The sequence below is a fragment of the Xyrauchen texanus genome, chromosome 16, assembly GCF_025860055.1.
Source record: "Xyrauchen texanus isolate HMW12.3.18 chromosome 16, RBS_HiC_50CHRs, whole genome shotgun sequence".
In the NCBI taxonomy this organism is placed as follows: domain Eukaryota; kingdom Metazoa; phylum Chordata; class Actinopteri; order Cypriniformes; family Catostomidae; genus Xyrauchen; species Xyrauchen texanus.
In genome coordinates this window covers 19,775,387-19,801,828 of record NC_068291.1, presented here as the reverse complement: position 1 = coordinate 19,801,828, position 26,442 = coordinate 19,775,387, and the positions used below count along the sequence as shown (strand labels likewise).

General features: G+C 42.2%; 1 protein-coding gene across 3 annotated transcripts in view; it reads right to left on the bottom strand.

The window, feature by feature from the left end:
* Positions 1-26,442, bottom strand: part of efr3ba (EFR3 homolog Ba (S. cerevisiae)) — a 41,056-nt gene that overhangs the window by 5,300 nt on the left and 9,314 nt on the right. For all 3 annotated transcript variants that reach the window (XM_052145597.1, XM_052145598.1, XM_052145599.1), the window contains 16 exons: positions 24,437-24,564; positions 23,985-24,135; positions 20,084-20,205; positions 13,631-13,780; positions 12,867-12,992; positions 9,353-9,431; positions 8,928-9,063; positions 8,247-8,408; positions 7,914-8,025; positions 6,142-6,193; positions 5,804-5,976; positions 5,380-5,617; positions 4,170-4,298; positions 3,652-3,719; positions 3,152-3,279; positions 53-144 (listed from right to left, as the gene is read on the bottom strand). In XM_052145597.1, coding sequence (XP_052001557.1) covers positions 53-144; positions 3,152-3,279; positions 3,652-3,719; positions 4,170-4,298; positions 5,380-5,617; positions 5,804-5,976; positions 6,142-6,193; positions 7,914-8,025; positions 8,247-8,408; positions 8,928-9,063; positions 9,353-9,431; positions 12,867-12,992; positions 13,631-13,780; positions 20,084-20,205; positions 23,985-24,135; positions 24,437-24,564 — 2,046 coding nt within the window. The remainder of the gene's footprint in view (positions 1-52; positions 145-3,151; positions 3,280-3,651; positions 3,720-4,169; positions 4,299-5,379; positions 5,618-5,803; positions 5,977-6,141; positions 6,194-7,913; positions 8,026-8,246; positions 8,409-8,927; positions 9,064-9,352; positions 9,432-12,866; positions 12,993-13,630; positions 13,781-20,083; positions 20,206-23,984; positions 24,136-24,436; positions 24,565-26,442) is intronic.

Here is a 26,442-nt window from a genome sequence, read left to right as displayed (position 1 = left end):
AATTGTAAAGAATGGTGGATAACACACATCATGTAATCAAGATCTCTTGTACCTGCTCTTTTTCTGGACTGTCTTTGGACTCCATTTCTAACTGCAGGGAAATTGTGTCACCAATACTCTTCCTCTTGGACAGTCTGTCTTCATCTGAGTAAATAAATAAATAAAATGTTATGGAGCACCCAGAGACAGAAGTCTTACTATGCATATTCATATTTATTATTATTTGATCAATAAGAGATGTATAACACATTGTAGAACACAACACTTTCATATAAAATTGTTGTCCTATGGTAACTCTAACAATAGTAAAGTGGTATTTTGGTGGAAAGAGCGAGGGTATCAACTTTAATTATTTTTGACTTAATTACAACTATGGAAGTTGTAGTTATAGTTGTCAAGCAGCTATACTAACCATACATCCATGGGTAAAATTAATGGTTTTTACATTTGTTACTATGGTCTTGCTTAATATAACACAGTTAAGCTATGATTACATTGCAGGAGCTATGGCAATGTTCACAAAGGATTTGGGGTTCAACAGAGGAAATCATGTTATTTAAGTCGTACTGAAATTATTATTGATTCAATAATTATTTTAATATTTAAGACAAAATCATTTTACTATTATTAGAAAAATATAACCTTACACTATCTTCCTTGGATGTGTCTGATGAGAATAAATGGCAAAACAGACAATAACAATATCTGACATACACTGAAAAAAAAAAATAGCTTTTTGAATTTACCAAAAAAATGTTAGGGAAGTGGTTGTAAGAAATTTATTTTAAGTATGTACACTTGATATACACTCACCTAAAGGATTATTAGGAACACCTGTTTAATTTCTCATGAATGCAATTATCTAATCAACCAATCACATGACAGTTGCTTCAATGCATTTAGGGGTGTGGTCCTGGTCAAGACAATCTCCTGAACTCCAAACTGAATGTCAGAATGGGAAAGAAAGGTGATTTAAGCAATTTTGAGCGTGGCAGGGTTGTTGGTGCCAGACGGGCCGGTCTGAGTATTTCACAATCTGCTCAGTTACTGGGATTTTCACGCACAACCATTTCTAGGGTTTACAAAGAATGGTGTGAAAAGGGAAAAACATCCAGTATGCGGCAGTCCTGTGGGCGAAAATGCCTTGTTGATGCTAGAGGTCAGAGGAGAATGGGCCGACTGATTCAAGCTGATAGAAGAGCAACTTTGACTGAAATAACCACTCGTTACAACCGAGGTGTGCAGCAAAGCATTTGTGAAGCCACAACACGCACAACCTTGAGGCGGATGGGCTACAACAGCAGAAGACCCCACCAGGTACCACTCATCTCTACTACAAATAGGAAAAAGAGGCTACAATTTGCAAGAGCTCACCAAAATTGGACAGCTGAAGACTGGAAAAATGTTGCCTGGTCTGATGAGTCTCGATTTCTGTTGAGACATTCAGATGGTAGAGTCAGAATTTGGCGTAAACAGAATGAGAACATGGATCCATCATGCCTTGTTACCACTGTGCAGGCTGGTGGTGGTGGTGTAATGGTGTGGGGGATGTTTTCTTGGCACACTTTAGGCCCCTTAGTGCCAACTGGGCATCGTTTAAATGCCATGGCCTACCTGAGCATTGTTTCTGACCATGTCCATCCCTTTATGGCCACCATGTACCCATCCTCTGATGGCTACTTCCAGCAGGATAATGCACCATGTCACAAAGCTCGAATCATTTCAAATTGGTTTCTTGAACATGACAATGAGTTCACTGTACTAAAATGGCCCCCACAGTCACCAGATCTCAACCCAATAGAGCATCTTTGGGATGTGGTGGAACGGGAGCTTCGTGCCCTGGATGTGCATCCCACAAATCTCCATCAACTGCAAGATGCTATCCTATCAATATGGGCCAACATTTCTAAAGAATGCTTTCAGCACCTTGTTGAATCAATGCCACGTAGAATTAAGGCAGTTCTGAAGGCGAAAGGGGGTCAAACACAGTATTAGTATGGTGTTCCTAATAATCCTTTAGGTGAATGTATACTGTATATTATGAGAAATCTAACACCAAACAGCATGAATAACACGAAACATAACAACAATCCTTATTAACTACCAAAAACAACTATTTAAGCTACACTTAAAGGAATAGTACATCCAAAAAAGAAAATTCTCTTATTATTTTCTCACTCTCATGCCATCCCAGATGTGTATGACTTACTTCTGTAGAATATTTTAGCTCTGTAGTTCCACACAATGCAAGTGAATGCTGACCAGACCTTTCAAGCTCCAAAAATCACATAAAAGTGATTCGTAAGACACCAGTGATTTAATATACTGTATGTCTTCTGAAATGATTCAATCCTTTTCGATGAGAAACAGCTCAATAGTTTATTTTTTACTTTAAATCTCCACTTTCACTTTCAGAATGTGAAAGTAGAGATTTAGAGTAAAAAAAAAAAGTACTTAAATATTGATCTGTTTCTCACCCACACCTATTATATTGCCTCTTAAGATATGGAGTTTTATGGATTACTTTTATGCTGCCTTTGTGTGATTTTTGGAGCTTTAAATGTCACTTGCATTGTGTGGACCAACATAGCTGAAAGATTCTTCTAAAAATCTTTGTTTTGTTCTGCAGAAGAAAGAAAGTCATACTGTGACAGGGCAGAAGGCGGGGCCGGGTCGTGATTCTACACACCCGGCCCCTTATCAGGCTAATCAAGCCTCCGACAGTGGTGCGACCGAGAAAGAGCTTTTAAGGGCAACTGTCCATCATATGTGTTTGTTTGTGTATTTTTGGTAATTAAATATAATTTATATTGTCAAGCCGATTCTCCTCCTCCTTTCCATAACTCCCTTTAAACATACACAACTGAGGTGGCTTGAGAGTGAGTAAATTATGAGAGAATTTTCATTTTTGGGTGAACTATCCCTTTAAGCCCCCGTACCTTGCACGGGTCTACATCAATAAATGTTCGGGTGCAAGAGCCTGTGGACACTCCCTCAAACACAGCTCACCTGAAACAACTAACTAACTAGAATACATTAAAAACATTGTATTATTATTGACTAAAATTAAAAGGATAACTAAAATGAATAAAACAAGCAGATGTTTTCTGACTTAAAATATTTTTTTTCAGTGTCATGCAGAGTGTCTTACCTGAGATCTGTGGGATGTATGGAGTGGCCAGTCTCTCTGTATTGTATCCACTGCCACCCAGCATCTCCACTATCTTAGCCTGCATGAACAGTACCTCACCTTCCACCTTCTCCAGTTTCTCTGGGATCCTGAAAGAGAGAGAGGCAGAAGCTAATCTTCATCTTCAGATGTTCCCTTCAGGCCGGATAAGAGATCTCTGAATGTTTCATGAATCAATTAACTTTTATAACCATTTGCCAAGTACATCACAACCAAACATGTCCCCAGGACAGTCTTTTAGTGGAGGAAAGCACCAGCATTATTTTATCATGATTGAAAGACCTGTGAAATCATTATTGTCTGTTCCTACTCCCTAAAGATTTATCAGGGTACCAGTCAGTTTGAAAGTGTATACCATGGCAGACTAGCTGTGTTGAAAAGCAAAAACTCATCTAGACTAACATAATGATAGTCTTAAGAGCCCGTGCTTTGATTTGAACATCACAGTTCATGCTGCTTACTTTGACGTCTCAACAAGCACATCCTCAGGCAGCAGGTGAGGGACCAGTTTCTTTCTTGATTCAATTACCTATGGAAATAATGACAACACAAATTTACTCTCACTCCATCATAAATTATTAGTGGTTGATACAAGATGTGTTCCTTTTGATAGGGTGTTGTTGGTGGTTGCTTTTTGGCCCAAAGTCAATGATATTCTGGTCACTTGATATGGCCCAGGTCCCTCGTCAATGAAAGTCTATGGTATGTATATTTTTTAACCTATTTTACTGTCCCACATTCACAGCACCATCCCATGATGGCAACCAGTATCAAAATGAAATGAAATAAACGGAAAATAATTTCACAGCTCAAAATAACTAGGCTTTCCGGACTCTGCCGCAACCATTGAAATTTCACCAGTTGTAACATCCGTTTATGGGTCTTTTTTCTTTCTTTTTTTTTGGCTCTCATATCTGTATTGGAAAAATGTAACATCATGTCATGTGATGAGTCCCTCTGTGTACTCTGAAGAGCTGACCTCATGGACGTGTTGGCAGAAGGTGGGCACAGTGGTCAGCTGGCTAATGAGGTTCAGGTATGCAGCTGATAGAGCATGGATGGCACAGCGGTTATACACAGGAAGTGCCTCTTCAGTCAAGGCCAGGTCCTGAGAAAGAGGATACATCAGTGGACATGAAAAGGCTTATCCCTATTATTTAGTCTAGCAGAGGTTGCCACTTATATGATCTGGGTTCACTGCATAAATTATATTGTTACCTATTACCATTTAAAATTGACTGATATCATATTTTATGAAAGATACAGATACAGTATTTTATAATACTTTTCTTTTTAAATTAAATATATACATATTTTTGTAACAAAATAGAGTTACCAAAAATGTAATGTAAAATGAATATATTTATAATATTTAAAATAATACAAATTATTATTATTTATGTCATTATATTCATGCAAATATATTTTGTAATTTAAATAGTCTAATTTATTTGTGAATTGCGCTGTTATTTAAAATGTAAGTAATTTATGCAAACAGTATATTATATAAATTAATTTACAGGTGAATACCAGTTATTGGTCTATATCTTAACGTGCACTCAAAATATTTCCCTTATTAAAATGTTTTACTCCTAAAAATAATAATATTAATTTTGAAACATATGTATAAAAAAATGAGTACTAACATGAGATGAAGACTCCAGTCATGTCAGTAACCTACATGGAGCAGGGTCCTCTAAAGAGGACCACCATGCTAGGATCACATGACCAGCACGAATAATACTTTCTTAATCTCAGTAACTGTCCTGTTATTGGACACTTAAACTCATTAATTAAATTAACTGACTGTGAATAGTGAATTTCAACAATGGCACTAATAACTGAAAACTACTGTTTTTGAACAATGCTGCATCCATACTCCTAGGTGTCAGTGTCAGTCCAAAATGACATACATTAAAAGAACAAATGTAACATTTTTAGGTGACTTTTATATTTGAAGGCAATCATAGCCCATACTGAGCATAACCACACTTTCATTTCCTACTGTATTACAAACACACTTCCAAAGAGGCAAACTTGTCATTTTGGTCAGCAGTGAGCAAATGTCTGCCATGTCAGTGGACATGTAGAGTTAAAAGTTTGTGGATGATTTCAAAAAGGTAAACAGGCAGGACCTACAGAACTACCTGAGGCCTATAAAAAAAACTCACTATAGGTGAGAGAAATACCTGTAAGGCCAAGGCCAGTCGAATCAGGTCCACCACCACTTCTTCATTGGCCAGCTCAACACTGATCAACCCCAGCAGCGTATAAAGAGACTCAACATGCCACTGGACACTGTTCTCCTCTTTGCAGGCCAGGTAAATATGGCGGTAGAGCCTCTGGCTGTGTTTCTTCATGAAGAGATTATCCTGCCTTGAGCACTTGTCTACTTTCAGCTTCAGTACAGCGATATCTGACACAATTCTGTAAAAAGATACATTGTACAATAATAAACTGTAAAATGTTATGTCAGATTTGAAAGAACGACAAGAACTAAACTAGATCAGTAAAATGCTTTGAGTAATAAGAACAAAAGATATAACAATATCATTTGATCATTTCTTTAGAGGTTTGTTTTTCGTTTGCTAGAGATTGTCAATTAGCCCAGACCTGACAGGGAAGAATTTGTGACGGTTGTCATGGCGATCAATGATGCTGATGAGGATGTCCAGAACGAGTAGCCGGATCTCTGCCTCCTCCATCAGAGTAAAGGACAAGAGAGGGTCCAGGAATGAGGTGGGCAGAGTTGTCAGAATGTTTGTAGACTGGAATCCTGCTGTTACCTGAAGGAGAAAGAGCGAGACAGACGTTCAAAGGTAAACAGCACCATTTGATTTTTAGACTGCATCAGCGACTGTGGATATTAGGAAGTAGCAGGGGTATAAATGACCCACAGTGTGTCACAGCATGCACTGGAAGTACTGTATGACTGACACAAATCAGCTCACCTGCAGCAGAGATTTTAGCAGCATAATCTGTATCATCCTACTGCCCTCAACCCTGAAAACAAAAACACACACTTTTTTACATTACTTGTGTATATATTATTTTATATTATTATATATATGTGTGTGTGTGTGTGTGTGTGTGTGTGTGTGTGTGTGTGTGTGTGTGTGTGTGTGTGTGTATACAGGTTTGGGTGGTTTACAAGGATATTGTTTTAGGTCATTACAAGGGTATTATGCTACAAATGTGGATATGAGGACATTTCTAGTGTTCCCATAATTCAAATCACTTAAACATACTAAACAATGCTTTTTTTTTTATGTAAAAATGCAGAAAGTCTTTTTTGTGAGAGTTAGGTTTAAGGGTAAGGTTAGAGTTAGGGGATAGAATCTATAGTTCATACACTGTAAAAATAATTACGTCTATGGAGAATACTCATAAGGATAGCCGCACCAATTTGTGTGTGTGTGTGTGTGTGTGTGTGTGTGTGTGTGTGGGCATGTTTATGTGGTTTACGAGGACAATTTTTTAGGTTACAAACTGGTAATTACAAGGGTATTATGCTATAAATGTGGTTTATGAGGACATTTCTAGTGTCCCCATAATTTAAATAGCTTGAAAAACAAATTAAACGATGTTTTATTGAAAATGTAAAAAAGCAGTATTAAAGCTTCACAAGGGAAAACTGAAGAATATAACAAAAATACTTATGGTTGTTGGTTCATTTAATTTCTTGGAGCGGTATCCTTACAATAGCAGATGCAAATCAATGGCTGTAATCATTCTGAACAAAACACACAACACAATCTATAAATTGTTATGAAAAGATTAACTGTTATAGTATATAAGCCTAACTTCGTTTAATGCAATTACCTCTCCAAAAACATAGTTTAGATTGATTGAAATCTGGGGAGCAGCACTAATGTTTTCAGAGTCCCTTTAATACGAAACAGGAAACTCGTTAATGTATGCTCCGCCCAGTGCAAGCGAAAATCTCAGAAACCGAAAATTTCAGAACACTGTGTTTGTATATGGCAGAAATAGTAGGAGTCGTATGCCATTTCAAACTCGGCCCAGGATAGCTAACGAATAGATGTCACGGTTGAAAAGCTTTTTTCTGAATAACAACCGCACATTCGGGAATTAATGCTGCCTTTGCGTGCTGTTGGAATTATCGTAAATATGAGTTTCCCACTCGGAAGTTGCCCAATAGTCGTAATTACAACTGGGAAACTCTGAGATCATTTTGATACCCGAGTTTCTGAGATGGGAGGTGTCGTAAACTTTTAACATGGTGGAGGAGAGTACAGTTCTGTAGTGAATGACTACAGAATGACTATTTTTTATAAATACAGCTAATTGTTGGTGCTTGCCGTTTTAGTCATATTCATTTATGTATATCAGCAACCACTGTTGTTAAAGTGAAGTTTTTGGTGTTACTCAGAGGACAGGATATAAGTTTAAGTCTTTTGAACTAATAATGCTTGATGTGACACCGTCAGATATAACAAAAAATCTCTGTCGCCTTTTACCCTTGCTACAGTATATACAGCACCTGGGCCGTATTCTGATTTCCTTGGTGAATTTGCTTATTTTTTATCAGAGCTTGTTGTTACTGTAACTGTATATAATTTATTTTTCAGTTTAGGGCTGAAATACAACTTGTACATGTTCTTGACAGACTTGATGAGATTCAACCATTTGATCTTTCCCCAGCAAAATGCAGGGGAAAATTGTCTAAATTCTAAAGTCTAGGTTTGTGAACCTTTCTCACCCTGTGTTGGCTGACCCCAGAGCCGGATACATCCCTGGCACAGGAATTTTACCAATGATGAACAGCATGACTTCTGAGCGCTGGTAGGTGGGCAGCGTGTTCGCAAATGAGCCTTTAAACAAAGATAACATTTACAATACACAGACAAAAAATGGGCTTAGCTGAGAAATAATTTATGTTCAAAACAATCAAAATTATAGTGGTATATACTTCAGATTCATATTGAATTCCATGATTTTTCCAGGTCTGAAAATCAAACATTTTTAAATGTTCCCTGATATTCCCATGACTGTCGGAACCCTGCTTACTAAAAAAATATGAATGTTCACCCACCAATAGTTTTGATGACAGATTCTTGGAGTTGTCTCTCCTCGTGCACTTTAATGACTTTGGTTCCCATGTTTCCAAAAGTGTCGTATGATCCGGTGAGCTCGTAGTCCACACTGAGTCTCAGCTGCTTCAGGAGAGTATTAAACACCTCCAGTACTGTCGGCCCTGTGGAAAGGTGTAGAGCACAGCTAAATTAAATATTAAGGACAATGGAGATGTTATGATTTCTTTCAAATGTGAGTATAGGTTGTGTGTTGTAAAACATATAAACTACAGTCCCTTTCACACATACAGCCTTTTCCAAAAAAATTACTGCAGTTTAGAGATCATGTTTGAACATGACCCTTTTGACATTTCTGGTAAGTTTTGCTCTGGCAATTTCCTTTATGAGAAGTTGTACCATTACCTATAGCTAAATTTCCATATTGATGGTATGTGTGAACAGTGCATATGGTACATTTAGTAAAGGCAGCCCAACGATTTTCCTGTAATTTACCTGGTTGCATGTGTGAACGGGGCTATTGATGTGCATAAAATCTCATAAACATATATAATTTTCCCATCAAGCAAAAAATTATGAAATAAGGAAGAAGAAAAATAACAGGCACAAACAAGAAGCTATGTATGTAAGAATAGTACTGGCTTTGTAGCATGAGATGGTTTTATTGGTCTAAAGACTGATACCTATTGAGCCACTGGCCTCTATAACCGCTGCCTCTGAGATCACCTCCACAATCCCAGCACGCACTCTGGCTGAGTTCTTACTGTTAGCATCCAAGTGACCCAACAGCTGCTGAATCACCAAATGTGAATGTTGAGACTGACAAACAAATAAACAAAGTTCACCAGGTTAATTAAATGATAAAACAGATAAATAAGGAAAGGAAAAATCATATTAATGTTCAATGTTAACACTTACTATACTTAGTGTTGACACAGACAAGGAACAAAATATGTCAGAAATAAAATACTATGTCTACAAAGTGCAGTAAATGTTTAGTGTCAAAGGGAACTGCTCCACAACAATGTGCCTTGCATTTTGTGTCTGATTTGACGGTTGCAATCTAACACTTTTACAACCAAATTTCACCACAGCTGTTGGTAGCTACCTGGATGGAGTACATAACGATTTTAAAACAGCGCACAGCAAATGTTTTGCCCTCCCAGAGTGAATGGTTATCAAGGTGCCTAGAAACACACATACAAGAAAATTAATTATTTGCTTCAGCAAACAGAACTAAAGCAGGACACAACACACAAAGTAGGTCATAATATACCACCAACAGATTCTAAAGTTACCTTTATTTTAAAACCCAAACAGATGTTTTCTGTTTGGGTTTTAAATTATTGCTTTTTTGTGCATTGTTTGCTTTTAAGACAACAAATATAGTAAATAAAATTTCCAAAAACTGACTTCAGAATCAAGAGAAAATCAAATGTTGAAACAAATATTCTATTCAAAGGTTTTTCAAATTGTGGTCTGAAAAATAAAAAAATAAAAACGTTTAACATTAAGCTACCGAATTTGACATTATTCATGTTTCATTTAGCTTTTTAAAGGGGTCATGACATGAGAAATAAAATGTCCCATGATCTTTTGACATATAACAGGTCATTGTACTATAAAAACATACAGAACTCAAAACTTCCTCCTCAATATTTGAAACAAAGCTGCCAAAACAACTTGTTCTTTAATTCATCCATATTGTCATGTCACACTGTGGCAGACATTTACATCTGACCACCGCCACAACAACACATCAACACCTACTTTACATTTAATCACTTCTGTAGCCCGTCCAGTAGCAGTGAGCAGTGAGATGGCAAGAAGAGAGCACAGAGTCAATCAGAACAGTGGGCGTTTACTCTCAAGTCTTAAAGGAGAGGCAGCACAAAAACAGAGCATTTCTGAGAGAGGGTCAGAATGAGGGTGGAAATTATCATGTTTTACATATATATATTTGAGCAAAAAACTTTACTAATATCATAAATTAACCTTAAAGAACATATTAAAATAATAAATCAAGGCATGTCATGACCCCTTTAAAGTCTGGACAGAAATCATGAGATTAATAATGATTATTTTATTTCATTAGCAGTGTCACGAACCCCTTTCCTCTGCCCCATCTCCGCTTCCTCGAGCACGCACACATACACTCCGCGAGCGTGCTCGCTTCCCGCTCCCTCGCTCCGCCCCCTTGAGCTCGTACGCTCTTTTTCCTCCCTCAGGCTTCCACGTCCGGTTTTGCTATTACGAGCTCTCGCTTGTAAACTCTCTCCCCCCTCTAACTCATGCTCGCTTCTCACGCGCTTCAGCCTGAACATTATGACCACCTGCACTCACGCGCTTCCAATCCCCACACATTAGTTTCACCTGCACTCACGCGCTTCCGATCCCCACACATTAGTTTCACCTGCACTCATCTCGTCACCTTTCATTGTTTACACCTGCACCTTCCCCTATAAATACCCAGCACTTCCGTTTCACGGGTGTTGGTTATTGTATTTAGTTCCCCGTATCTTTGCCCCTCTAGTCTCGCCTAGTTTTCTACCCTACTATTCTTCCTCTTAGCTTGCCAGCCCCCCATTCCTCTCATTCCCCTGTCATTGTTCCCGCTAGTCTCGTCTTGTTCTTCGACCTAGTTGCCCACTATTTTCCCCGCTATCGTTCACTTCCCTCATTGGATTTTCCCCCCTTGTTATATCTTTGATTCCCCGGCTTTTGACCCTACGCTCCCTCGACAACTCTTCACTGGTTTTGCCCTTTTTGTACTGTTGCCTGGTTTATTGTTTTAATAAAGCAGTTCTCACTCAACATTGTGACAGTCTCTTTTTGTGTGCGCGTGACAAGCAGCCATTATTTTTAACCATACGAAAATAAAAACAAATCTGCATACATTTTTCATGATAAACTAAATTTCTAGAAACTTCAGATTGCTCACTGGGTGTTTTAAGGCCATTTTCTCTGTAAAGCTTCTTTGGAAAAATATTTATCGCAAAAAACGTAACAAAAATACATTTGAAATTGAATTAAAAAAGTTTCTAGTCAGGTTTATACGTCTAACATTTACTCTAATAATGAAAATTAAAGTAATAAGAGAACAATACACTGTAAACAATATAAATATAATATGTCACTGGCTTTAGTACAAAACAAAACAAAGCCAGTAATTTAATTCTGCTAACATGTTGCCAGTAACACTTTACAATAAAGTTCCATTTGTTAAGATTAGTTAACAACATTATAATTAACAACACTTTTACCGCATTAATTCATATTAGGTTATATTAATAACACTATGCTGCAATAACACAATATAGTGTTAATTGTTTGTTCATGGTGCCTAATGCATTAAATAATGTTAATGAATGGAACAAGTGTTACCATCTTACCTTTATAACATCAAGCTCATAATATTTCTTACATAGTAAAAATGGGTCTTCTTTATCCATTAAAATATAAAGCTGCCTTTATATTTTAGAAAATGGGGTCCTTTGAAAGGTTATCATCACATTTAGGGCATCAAAATGTTTGAGAACCCCTGTTCTACTCAGCAATTAACAGAGTTTTCTATTTACAGTCCTATAGAGCTTTCTATTTCTTTTCTTTCTTTTTTGTATTTTCTCCCATTTTGATTCCCCAAAACACTATAGGTCCTCATGGTGCTGTAGTGACTTGCCTCAATCCATAAGGCCGAGGACGAATCTCAGTTGCCTCCACGTCTGAGACAGTTAATCCGCACATCTTACCACGTGGCTTGTTGAGCACGTTACCGCTGAGACATAGCGCATGTGGAGGCTTCACGCTATACTCCGCGGCATCCACGCACAACTCACCACGCACCCCACTGAGAGCGAGAACCACATTATAGCAAACACAAGGAGGTTAACCCAACGTAACTCTACCCACCCTAGCAACCAGGCCAGTTGGTTCCTTAGGAAGCCTGACTGTAGTCACTCAGCACACCCTGGATTCAAACTTGTGACTCCAGGCCCCCAGAGCTTTAAATTTTTATTTAAAACCGTTAATTGCCATTTCAATCAAAAATGCCTGGATGCCATCTTTTGATTTATTAAGTAATAATGCATTTATAGATACTGTCAAAAAATATGAATGTCTCATATAAAGGGGGCCTGGGTAGCTCATCGAGTATAAACGCTGACAACCACCCCTGAAGTCGTGAGTTCGAATCCAGGGCATGCTGAGTGATGCCAGCCAGGTCTCCTAAGCAATCAAATTGGGCCAGTTGCTAGGGAGGGTAGAGTCACATGGGGTAATCTCCTCATGGTCACTAAAATATGGTTCTCGCTTTCGGTGGGGCACGTGGTGAGTTGTGCGTGGATGCCACAGAGAATAGTGTGGGCCTCCATACGTGCTACATCTCCGTGGTAATGTGCTCAACAAGCCATGTAAAAAGATGCGTGGATTGATGGTCTCAGACGCAGAGGTAACTGAAATTCATCCTCCGCCACCCGGATTGAGGTGAGTCACAATGCCAAAAAATCTCAAAAATGCTAGAAAACTTCAATGGTTTTTCAAAATTCATTAAAAATGTCAACATATATAAAAGTGTCTCTGTGATGCCCTCTTGTGTTTAATATAGGCAGCTCATAAACACTCACATGAGCACGGGTTTGACGGCATTCTTTATGTTACCATAAGCTGCTCTTCCTAGCAGCTCTCTGAAACACCTCTCGGTCAGCTCCACTGGACTTTCCTTCTCCTTCTCTGTCTCTGGGGAGGGAGATCTATTGACAGGAATCAAAACACAAAACACACATCAAACCAGGGCCTAATCAATAGGCCAATTGTTGTTGCACAGTTATGTTAGTTGTGGTCAGTGATTTCCCTAGAGACAAAGCTGCTTTGTGATGTGAACATGTTCAATGGTTCTAAGTTCACCACACAGATAAATTTTGTTTTCATGGTCTCTCTTTGTCCTCAGGCTTTAGGTTTTATTAGGTTTATAGCTGTTACAATAGTGGCAAGAATAAATTACTTTCTTATTGCACTTGGGAGTCTGGCACCTCAGCCATATTCGGTCTGCTGTAATATCACAGCAGCTTTGATTAGCATTTGATTAAGAGTTCATTAGTTTAATTATACAAACTGTCTATTAGCTTTTTGCAAGATTTTTTTTTCTCGTACAAAATGTCTCTGAGGAAATTTCACATATGCCATTAGGCAAAAAAGGGCCCATTTCTCGTGTGATTATGCAAACTCTGTGAGTGTGTATCTGTGGGTCTATTTAGTTCAAGTCTAGCGAGAAATTCTCAGACAGTTAGCTAAATATGACAAAAAGTCCCTTTTAGTCTCTAGATTTTTGTACTTGTAATTAGCTTTACATAAAAACAACTGTAAATATCCATGTGTGTGTGGGTCACACCTCTCTATGCCTTCTTCCTGCTGGAGGTTGTACAGAAGGGATGGCACTATTTTGTCCATGTGTTGAGGGTCCCAAATATTTGCCTGCAGTTCATCATTGACAGTCTTCCTCACCACACCCTGCAGACCTCTGATACCTGCCATACGAATCCTTACAAACACAACATGAAGATACTGTGTTACTTCAGAAGGGAGATTCATTAGATATGTGGGCATATTTCTATTCATTTTGACTGCATGACGCCATTCATATGGCAGATAAAAAAAAAAATAAATATATATATATATATATATATATATATATATATGTTATGTTCATTTACATTATTTATTATAATATGGGTCCATTCTGTTCACAGACAACATGAAAAACACTATGCTAAATGCAAATAATCAAATGCATCTCACCATATAAATGTGCATAATGGCAACAAAAATATATGCTTATTAACTTTTCTTCCCCTTCTGTCGCTCTCTCCACGTTGTGTCGGAGAAGCGACACTAGGGGTCTCACTTGAGCGCCGATATCCACCTCTGATCTATGAAAAAAGGCCAATGAGAGTTGGCAGCCAGTATTTTCATGTCCCACCCCCGGACATACGGGTATTTAAGCGGCGCAAATACGGGAGTTCATTCAGAAAATTTCTTCGGAGCCGATGGTCTGTCTGCAGATTGCTGCGAGTTACACACCACTATAAACATTCCTGTTTCCTCTGACGATCTGCAAGCTGTTGGATCTTGACGACGCACAACAGCGGCTTTCTCCTTCACATTGCACGGCGTGCATTGTTGCCCCTGAGCGCTTCGACAGCGCAGACACACACACACACACTGTGTATTAAAAGAGTAAATTTCTATTAAAAGAGTAATTTCTCTAAAAGAGCAAACACAGCGGCGTTGAACGTCCTTTTAAGGACGCGTCTTTTTCAAGATGCCTTTCCGCCCCTGTGTCGTTCCTGGATGCGGTAGAGTGCTTTCCGCTTCAGACGGCCACAGGCGCTGTCTCGTGTGTTTGGGCCGCGATCACACCGTTCGCAGCCTTGCATCCCCCCGGTTCCTTTCTTCCCGGAGGTGCATGATGAGCTGACGTCTATGTGGAGAGCCCCGCTCTCCGCTCGTCTAGGTGCCACCCGCTCCACTCTCACCACCCTCGACGGCGGAGAGCGCCACGGATACGGGGCGATTCCCCAGGTCGATAGGGCAGTTGCGTACCATCTATGCCCCATAGCCCTACCGCCTGGCGGGGCCGCCCCGTCCTCCCATCAAAGCCCTGTAGGACAACAACCTCGCTCAACGCGAAGGCCTACAGTGCGGCTGGACGCGCTGCCTCCGCCCTGCATGCGATGGCCCTCCTGCAAGTCCACCAGGCCAAAGCACTCAACATGCACAGGGGTGGACCTGATCCTGATGTGCTGCAGGAACTGCGCTCAGCGACCGACCTCGCCTTGAGAGCGACGAAGGCCACAGCGCAGGCACTCGGACAGGCGATGGCCACCCTAGTGGTCCAGGAATGCCATCTTTGGCTCAATCTGGTCGAGATGCGTGAGGCTGATAAGAACCGCTTCCTGGACGCACCTGCCTCCCAGATTGGCCTTTTCGGCGACACCGTCGAGGATTTCGCCCAACAGTTCTCCGCGGTGGAGAAGCAGACGGAGGCCATCTCTCACATGATGCCCCGCCGCAGACCTGCCGCTATGGGCTCTGCCCCGTCTGCCCGCCGAGGGTGTCCAGAAACCAGCTCCTGCTCCGCCTCAACCCGGGCCCAGCTCTCAGCCCCAGCGTCGAGCACCCTGACGGGGGCTGTGGTACCCACATTCTCATTAACAGAGCTATTTCCTTTGCCTCTGGGTCACCTGGCCCACAAATGCCGTTCTCACGGCAATCTCCTTTCAGATTACGACAGTCCCGGTACACTGGACGCGGCGATCCCGCCTTCCGCCTGCCCACGACTGTCCCCCGGCCGGCCGGTACAGACGAGTCCAGAGGACGCCAGCATCAGACCTCCTCCTCAGTCATGAACCCGCCCCCTGCCGGGTGCGCGGAGCAAGGTAAGTGCTTTGAGTCTATTCTCAGCACCTCAGCCTCGGGCCGCAACGAAGCCGCCCGACGCTGCATTACCTGTTCCGCCCCGCTGCGAGGCCCCGCCGGGTACATCCAAAATACTCGTCCCTTTGGTGCCCCTAGCGCAGAGCTGGGAAGCGTGGCTTTCGCTCCCCAATGCATCACGCTGGCTGCACCGGACCATTCGACTCGGTTACGCAATTCAGTTTGCCTGGCTCCCACCCCTCTTAGCCAAGGGCGCGGTAGAGCCCGTCCCTCCATCCGAAATGAGGAAGGGTTTCTACAGCCCTTACTTCATTGTACCCAAGAAAGGCGGCGGCTTACGACCAATCCTGGACCGGCGAGTTTTCAATCGGGCCTTGTTAAAACTCCCGTTCAAAATGCTCACGCAGAGAAATATTCTGGCTGGCATTCAGCATCTAGATTGGTTCGCAGCAGTAGACCTGAAGGACGCGTACTTCCACGTCTCAATTCTGCCACGACACCGACCCTTCTTACGGTTCGCGTTCGACGGCCAGGCGTTTCAGTACAAAGTCCTCCCCTTCGGCCTGTCTCTGTCCCCTCGCGTCTTCACGAAGGTCGCAGAGGCGGCCCTTGCCCCGCTACAAGTAGCCGGCATCCGCAGAGACCAGGTGCTCCGGCACCTCAGCCGTTTGGGGCTTCAGGTCAACTGGGAAAAGAGCAAGCTCACTCCGGTTCAGAGCATCTCTTTTCTCGGGTTGGAGTTAGACTCAGTCTCAATGACAGCACGTCTCGCGAGCATGCTCAGTCGGTGCTGGACTGCCTCGCTTCCCTCAAGCCAGGCACAGTGGTCCCTCTAAAACTTTTCCAGAGGCTCCTGGGGCATACGGCATCCTCCGCGGCGGTCGCACCGCTGGGGTTTATGCATAGGAGACCACTCCAGCACTGGCTCCAGACTCGAGTCCCGAGACAAGCATGGCACCACGGCACGCATCGGGTAAGGATCACCCCCGCCTGCCTCAAAACACTCCGACCCTGGACAGACCTCTGCTTTTTACGGGCAGGAGTGCCCCTGCAGCAGGTGTCCCGACGCGTTCTGGTCACAACCGACGCCTCCCGGTCCGGGTGGGGTGCCATGTACAGCGGGCACGCAGCAGCGGGCCATTGGAAAGGGGCCCCGCTGCGTTGGCACATCAATTGCCTGGAGTTGCTGACCATCCTTCTTGCTCTCAGGAAGTTCCTCCCATTAGTTTGGGACAAACATGTCCTCGTGAGATCGGACAGCACCATGGTGGTGGCGTACATAAATCGCCAAGGCGGCGTACGCTCCCGCCACACGTCACAACTCGCCCGCCGTCTCCTGCTATGGAGCCAGCAGCGACTCAACTCGCTGCGTGCCACTCACATCCCTGGCAAGCTCAACGTCGTAGCGGACGCGCTATCACGACAATGCCTGCCCGGCGGGGAGTGGAGGCTTCACCCCCAGTCGGTCCAGCTGATTTGGGAACGGTTTGGCAAGGCCCAGGTAGACCTGTTCACCACCCAGGAAACCTCCCACTGCCCGCTCTGGTACGCCCTAACAGAGGCTCCCCTCGGGACAGACGCGCTGGCACACAGCTGGCCCTCGGGGCTGCGCAAGTACGCATTTCCCCCAGTGAGCCTTCTTGCACCGGTGCTGTGCAAGGTCAGGGAGGACGAGGAGCAAGTCACGTTGGTGGCCCCCTACTGGCCCACTCGGACTTGGTTCTCGGAACTCAGGCTCCTCGCGACAGCTCCTCCCTGGCGAATTCCCCTGAGAAAGGACCTCCTCTCTCAGGGACGGGGCACGCTCTGGCACCCGCGCCCAGACCTCTGGAACCTCCATGTCTGGTCCCTGGGCCGGGACGCGGAAGAGCTAGCCGGCTTACCGGCGACCGTTATGAATACCATCAACCAAGCCAGAGCCCCCTCTACCAGGCACCTTTACGCCCTAAAGTGGCGCTTGTTCGCAGATTGGTGTTCTTCCCGAGCCGAAGACCCGCAGAGATGCGTGATTAGGTCAGTGCTTCTGTTCCTACAGGAGAGGCTGGACAGGAGGCTGTCCCCGTCCACCCTCAAGGTGTATGTTGCCGCTATCGCCGCCCACCACGATCCTGTAGACGGCAAGTCTTTGGGTAAGCACGACCTGATCCTCAGGTTCCTGAGAGGCGCCCGGAGGTTGAATCCCTCCCGGCCAGGCCTAGTTCCCTCCTGGGATCTCTCGGTAGTCTTGGCAGGACTCCAGAGACCTCCCTTCGAACCGCTCGAATCAGTTGGACTCAGGGCCCTCTCTCTTAAGACGGCCCTGCTGATCGCGCTCGCCTCCATTATGAGGGTCGGGGACCTGCATGCGTTCTCTGTCAGCGACACTTGCCTGGAGTTCGGTCCGGCAGATACATCTGTGATCCTAAGACCGCGACCGGGCTATGTGCCCAAGGTTTCTACCACACCATTCTGAGATCAGGTAGTGAACCTGCAAGCGCTGCCCCGGGAGGAGGCAGACCCAGCCCTTTCGTTGCTGTGTCCAGTGCGCGCCCTGCGCATTTACCTGGACCGCACACAGAGCACCAGACGCTCTGAGCAGCTCTTTGTCTGCTTTGGGGGACGGCAGAAAGGGAATGCCGTCTCCAAACAGAGGCTCGCCCACTGGGTTGTCGACGCCATCACACTGGCTTATCACACCCAGGCCGTGCCCCTACCCTTACGGGTCCGAGCTCACTCAACAAGGGGTGTTGCGTCCTCGTGGGCACTGGCCAAGGGCACCTCCCTAGCAGACATCTGTAGAGCCGCGGGTTGGGCAACACCCAACACCTTCGCGAGGTTTTACAACCTCCGCGTTGAGTCGGTTGCGTCTTGTGTTTTCTCAGGTCCGAGCCCATAGAACTCGGTAACACGTAGACCGACCGGCCGGGTGGATCGCTTGCGCCCAGCGCCCTTTTCCTGACGTCAAGGTAAAGTAGTGCGCCTTCTTCCCAGGGCGCCCCACTCCGAGTCGGGACCCTGGTCGATTCCTCCCCAGCCCTCCGGGTCCGCGGTTCAGCGGAGGAACTTGCCGACCCAAGCCACTGCGGGTATCCTGATGGCTACCCTGTACTGGTATAGGTGCTCCACAGGTAAAATAGAAGGCCTCCTGCGCGGACGCCCCCTGTGCGTATTTCCATGGTTCTGTCCCCTTACGAGCAGACCCCCGTGTCTCCCTTAGGCAGTTACAGCTGCCCCGGTCGCCGTGCTGTAGCAACTCCCCCCTTCGAGGCTGGGATCTACCACCGCACCATACTTTCCACACGAGCCCTAAGACAGCGTGTGACGTGTCTACCACTTTTCCTCCCCAAGAAAAAGGGCAGGTGTGGTCTCCGCAGTGTCTGGTAAGACCCCCTTCCCTATATGCGTGTAAGGGCCCCGGCCGTGATTGCTCTATGCGAGAAACATAGAGAGAAAAGAGGCCCAGCCAGGCTGGCCCGTTCCCATGTTGGCAAACATCGCCTTGTTCCCCTCCCAGGGTAACTAGAAGGATCCCGATGTTCGTATGGGGCATTGGGGAAGGGTACGTGCAGCCGGGTACAGACGATGCGTGGCACTGGATGAATCCCTGCCCGCCTCTGTATCGGCAGTTCACGTACACGGTTCAGCACATGGCAAGATTGGAATGGGTCCCCTAGTGTCGCTTCTCCGACACAACGTGGAGAGAGTGACAGAAGGGGAACATTTGGTTACGTATGTAAGCTCCGTTCCCCGAGGGAGGAAACGACACGTTGTGTCTTTCCTCTGCCATGTCACTGAACCGAGCCACTGTTGTGGCCGGACCATTTCCGGCTCCTCAGAAAAATCCTGAATGAACTCCCGTATTTGCGCCGCTTAAATACCCGTATGTCCGGGGACGGGACATGCAAATACTGGCTGCCAACTCTCATTGGCCTTTTTTCATAGATCAGAGGTGGATATCGGCACTCAAGAGAGACCCCTAGTGTCGCTTCTCCGACACAACGTGTCGTTCCCTCCCTCGGGGAAAGGAGGTTACATACGTAACCAAACGTTATCTTTTATTGTTCATTTTAAATCAATGTCTGCTGTATTTTGGCACAAATGCATTCACTGTAACTTGCTAATGTGGTTAATAATAATACAATATTTTGTTCGGTGTTTGTTTAATGTGTTATGTTGGTAAATCACACTTATGCTGCTGTTAATGCATTAAATAATTTTCATTTTCATATTCAGCCTATGTAAATAATTGCCATATTGTTGGGTCTATGCAGTTCACAGTCATATCGATACATTTAAATTTGTGATTTTCAGTCCAATTTTATTTTTACATTTTGTTATTATTGTTCAAGAAAGAGTTCTGGTAGTGTATTGGGTCATCACTTGATGTCCAATGTAAAATGTCAGTCCTGGTACAGTCCATGTTACTTACTTTGTGCGAATGTCTGGATCTTCATAACTGGAATGGCACATCTCACTGAAGCGTGAGACAAAGAAATCGTAGCTGCGGTGGTATGATGGTGTGTCTTCCTCGATGTTTGCAAACTTCACAAACTTATAGAAAAAGAAAATAATATTACATAGACGCTAGGGATGTCATAGCATATCGACAGGGTTGAGGAATAACGGAATACATTTAACGGGATTACGTATTTAAAATATAATAACTGTTTTCCATTACAGTTACAATTGAAATCATTGGTAATTAGAATACAGTTACATTCAAAAAGTATTTTGATTACTGAAGAGATTACTTTGCATTTTATTGTAATTTGTTTCATTTAATATTTAGTCCTTTCAGATGGAAAACATTTATACATATAAATGATGTGATCCAAAGTGCATTTGAACAGGGGTGAAACACTTTCTAAAGATGTGTTACATTCATACGAGTAAGTTTGAAGTAAGTTTGGAGCAGAAGAAATAGAAATATACTTTGTGTAAATTGTCAGCTTTACACTAAACTAAAATGCTATTTCTAGACATTTTACCTGCACATGTAAGAGACATGATCATATTTTTTATCAAGAAATTCACGTTGGATCATAATTTCATTTATCTAGTAAGACCTTTGATACTTGGGCAAAAATCATATTCTTGATAATAATTTATGTATTGTTTTCCTGTAAAAATATTTTAAAAATCTGTAAAACAAGATTAGTTTGATTTATCTTGTTTTAGAAACAACACTGAATAAGATAATTAGGTTTTTAGAGAATGTATTTTTATCATGAGTATTTTGTCTCACTGTACTGACAGAGTTTTTATAATCAAAACAAGTGAAAAAATCAACCAGTGCTGAGGAAGTAATCCAAAGTATTTAGAATATGTTACTGACCTTGAGTAATCTAACGGAATGTTACAAATTACATTTTACAGCATGTATTCTGTAATCTGTAGTGGAATACATTTTAAAAGTAACATTCCCAACCATACATATCGATATATTGATTAATCATCCTCACGTTATTTTGTCTGTATATTTTTGAGGCACAGATATTAAAATTAGCCGGCATTTAAATTAGAAGCTTAATTTTCTTGTTTTCCAATTCACTCAGATGGCTTTTGTTGGCATAATAACGTTTGGAGACCACAGGAGAGTGATATAACATTTAATGAAGCCGGTTTGCGGTAACGATCACACACACACACACACACACACACACACACACACACACACACAAAGCAAAAGCTGATGCGGTGCAGCAGGTGGGAGTTCAAAGTTACGAAGGTTTTTGTACTTCTTTAATAATGAACATAGTGAGGTTTATGAGTTTGCAGGTTAGTGTGTGAAACTGGTATAAATGCGCAAACGGAACAATTAGAAATGGCAACGTTTATAATGCGATTTCCTTGTATGTAGCCTTGAATTAGTCTTTACTACATACATACTTGTGTATGAAAATACATTGTGTAGGCTATATGAAAGACACATATACACAATATATCATCCAGTGAAGGCTAGAGTAAATAATTTTTGTCCTTTGATAATGATTTAGGTCGAATTTAATTGAAAACTTTGTGAGTTGCGCACCGTGGCACTTCAGAATTATGATGCTGAGCTTTGGCAGTGTGTGCGTTCCTTTGTTGAAAATAATTGTTTTGAATTTTAGAAAGCGCCATGTCATCTGCCAGACACATCCGGGGTCCCTTTAATGAACCCTGCCACTCACACTTGACTAAAATTGTGTTGAGAAAGTGTTTGAAATGATAAAGACTATTGTGCAACCAGCAGAACAATTTATAAAAATCCTGATATACTGTTTATTGCTAATCATCTGGAAATCTTCTGATTATCGATGTGTGAAAAATACATCTATCACAGGCCTAATAGATGCCATTCCTTTTATTATGTAAATAGCAGACTCAAAAGATTGAACAAAACAACATCTTAAAGACTCTTTCTTATACTATATGAAGCTCAGACATTATGTTATCTGACAATCATTAAATGTGCAGATGTGAGTCATTGAACAATTGTGTTGTACCAGCTAGAGAGCAAATAAAGTCAGAGTTTAATCTTTCATATTACATAATATCCTGTACAGTAAGGTATGTAAATCTGTATTTGTGCAGTAAATAGCTACATTACAATCCTACAGATAAGGACTTTTGAGCAGTAGTAGTTATCCAGTACACTACTGTGGGCCGCACAGAACACCATACAAAAAACACACTATACGCACTCAATGAGTGATATAAAAAAAAAAAAAAAAGTCTGCATAACATGTAAATTCTGTAAATGTGCGCACAACTTTCCACATTTATAGCATATGCGCTTAGAAACCTGCTGCCCCATCTGGCCTAGATCTGTGAAAAGTAATCTCTTTTTAATCCTCTTTTTAATCTTTAAGCGCTTATATTTCAGAACCATCAGATGTGAGCGGTTGTGAACTTTGGAAGATAAGAACACTGTGTAGTCCTATAAGTGTGAGTTGGGCCAACTGTAAACCTTTCAGGAATGCTGAGGTTTCATGTTACTGTACAGAGGATAAATTAATCTTTGTTTTGAATGCGTGTGATGTATAATGAACTGAAATAAGCTCAGGGGGGTCTGAACTTGGGCTTACATGAGAGCATGTATATTTAAGGTAAAGGAGAAGGTTTGACAGGAGGTAATAGAATGGGTTCATATGCTGCTAGAAACCGTTCATCACAAGGTGAAACTTTGCTGACTTTTTACAAAAGACAGCACAGTATTCAGTTTAAATACTGAACAAAATAGAGTAGAACATACAGAATAAATATGATAGAGAACTATAAATAGATATAATAATTTCTGATATTCTAGTATTACTGCAAATACTAAAATACTTTTGGATATCAGATTAAACAAAATAACAGATCATAAACTGCTAACTAAATGTAATTACAGTTTTTAGACTATAAAAACCACATCAAATCACAATACTATTTCTAGTGTTGCCATACACCATCTCAAAGCACATAAGGATTTTATATTTAAGTGAATTTTACTAAATAAAATAAATGGTTGTATTTTTAAGGAAATTTAGGGGAAAGGGATTTTTCTAAGTGGTTCTTAACACAAAGGAAAAGAAAATGTCTATCGTCTTTTTTTCCTATTTTGTATCACAGTGCCTACATGGTGTCCTCTGTTGCTTTGGAAACTAGGTTTGTTTTATCTTCCCCTCGCTACTTATAGACTGCAGTCACGAAGTCTTCATACTGAAACAACTTCTCTGTCTTTCAGTTGTTCAATAGATTTGTAACTTACTTATCTAAAAGGATCCCTTGAAGGTCAGAATAGATTTAAGTGCATTTTGCAGTCTAATTGATTTTTATATGTTTCATCATCAAGACAATACATCTTCATTTATTTTTTAGTTAATAATTAGTTATTGGTCTGAATCTGATTAAAAGTCCAAGCATATTTAGGGGTTGTATTTGATTGGAAAATCAAAGGGTAGAAAGATTTATTAAAGGTATATTTTACACAAAAACAAACACAAAGATAATGTTAAGCTTCATTTAACGAACCAAAAAGCTTTCAGTTGTGTTGATATAATGTTAAGTGATTTTATAGAACCAGATTAGCAAATTATAATGATTACTCAAGGAAAAGGTGTTGGAGTGATGGCTGCTGGAAATGGGGTCTGTCAAGATTTAATCGAAAATGACTCAAATAGTGATGGTGCTGTTATTTATATCAGTAATGTGCTGATTATACCTTGTGATCAGTTGGTGAATTAAAGTAACAATTTCCTTCCGAAACAGCAAAAACTGTACATTATTCCAAAATTTTGGCTGCCAGTGTACATCAAGAGTTCATTATTGAATTTCTCTAGAAAGTAAATGCAGTACATTTCACTCACTGAGTTAGTGCCCAGGATCTGCAAGTTGGGTTTGTCTGCCTCCAAAAGCTTGCGCACCATAGTGAGAAAACTCTCAACAAAAAGGTTTATACTCTGACAGTGACAGGCCATCAGCAGCTGGTCCAAAGCCTCCATAGCAATACAAACATACCTGTGAGACACACACAGACATGTTTTTGTTCTACTAAAAGACAAAGTGACAAACCAAAAGTGAATCACACTTCTATCTATCTATTCTGTCTGTCTGTCTCTCTGCCTGTGTGTCTGTCTATTTATCTGTCGGTCTGTCTGTTTGTCTGTCTGTCTCCCAAACTTACAATGATATCTTAAATAATGTATTTCACATAATATCACAGAAAAACAGACTACCAGAATTTATTACATCAATGTAGTTTCTGTTGATGTGCTTAATAAGAAAATGTATCCTTTCTGACATATTCTTCATGCTTTACCCATATCTGTGGCGGGCCACGTCTCTGGAAAGTCTTTCCGACAGGTAGGCACCGATACGGTCTAATTTCTCTGGGGCAGACAAGGCATAAAAGGTAAGCTTCTCCATGTTAGCTTTAACCAAACCATCCTTGAAAGAAAAAGACAGGAAAGACAGACAGTATAACAAAGAGTCTGTGAGTCAGGCAGGCACACAGGTAGACAAATACAGCAGATTGATAAACAGACAGAATACATGGACAGACGGAAAAAAACAGACAGACAAATACGAACAGATAGATAAAACAAAGATTATAAACATTTAAAAATGATCAATATAGTAAATAAGAGTCATCTTGGTTACTATTGTAACTCCTTTCCCTGATGGAGGGAATGATACGTTGTGTTGATGTAGTGACACTAGGGGTCGAACTTGGGAGCCCCAAACACCTCTGACATTTGAGAAAAAGGCCAATGAGAATTGGCAAGTGGAATTTGCATGCCACTCCCCCAGACATATGGGTATAAAATACCTCAGCCATTTTGACCTTTTCTCTCTTTTTCTCTTTGAAAATGAAAAATTCACAGCTGAGACCAAGATATATTCGTGCCGGGGAAGGTGTTCTTTTTCCCACAGAGAAAAGACACTGCAGAGACCACATCCTGCCTGAAGGGGAGGTTAACATGTGGAGAATACATCACATGGACTTACCAACTGGGAAGTAACACACATGGAAATAAGTTCCCATGGTAGGTTCTACCTGGAACGGAAGAGCTCTAAATGCGCAGCAACTGGTGGCAGAGCAGATCTCTGCCCAAGGGAAAACACAGATTTAGCATCGGGGAAACCGTACCATGAAAATACCTTATATGGGATTACCGACAGGGAACCACTAAATGTAGAGCACCAACCCCATATACAGGGGCTGACCTGATAGGGCATACTTCACGGGACTGGTCCTAGCATCGAATTCCTCCACCGAATTCACCTGCCGCAGGTTGCTGGGGGAAGACAGACATCTAGGGTTCACCGGTCCTGGGAACTCACATGGACCAAAAAAGCACATATTATCCCCTCAAGGAGGATAAAGGCACAGTGTGCAAGTGGTACACCCAGCCAGCTGTTCGCACACTTACTTGTTCATACCTGCTAACACACGGGGCATAACTTGCTCAACGCGTGATTGCAAAATCCTGAAAAGGTATTCGGTGTCACCCAGCCTTCTGCTCTACAGATGTCTGTTAGAGAGGCGCCAGAACCAGAGCCCAGGAAGATGCCACACTCCCAGTGGAGTGTAATTTTACTTTTTAATGATAGCCACGCGATGCGCCCCGCTGCGCCATGTTTATCTTGGGACTCAAGTCTGAAGCCAGTGCTGAAGCGGACTCATATGCATCAACCCGAGCAGCGTAACCTTCACTGAGGACACCATATGCCCCAGGAGCCTCTGAAATTGTTTCAGTGGGACTGCTGTACTTGCTACCCCCAAATGACTTCAGGTAATTCAGTGCGTTCGATCGTGAGGGACGCTGTTATATTGGCCAACTCCATCCCAAGAAAAGAGATGCTCTGCAATGAGGTGAGCTTGCTCTTTTCCCAGTTCACCTGAAGCCCCAATGACTTAGGTGTCCGAACACCAGGTCCCTGTGCGCACACAACAAATCTCGAGTGTAAGCTAGAATCAGCAAATCATCGAGATAATTAAGGATGCAGATGCCTACTTACCTTAGGGGGGCAAGAACAGCCTCTGCGACTTTCGAAAAGAGGTGAGGTGACAGGGACTGACCGAAGGGGAGGACCTTGTACTGGTATGCCTGACCGCAGATGGCGAAATGAATCTGAGACATGAATGTACACGTCCTTCAGGTCTACTAACTCGAAACAATCTTGATGCCGGAAGCAGAATGTGCTTCTACGTCAGCATTTTGAACAGGGGCTTGTGCAGGTACTGACTCAAAGCTCACAGGTCTAAGATTGACCGCAACCCACTACCTTTGTTTGGTATGATGAATTAGGGGCTGTAAAACA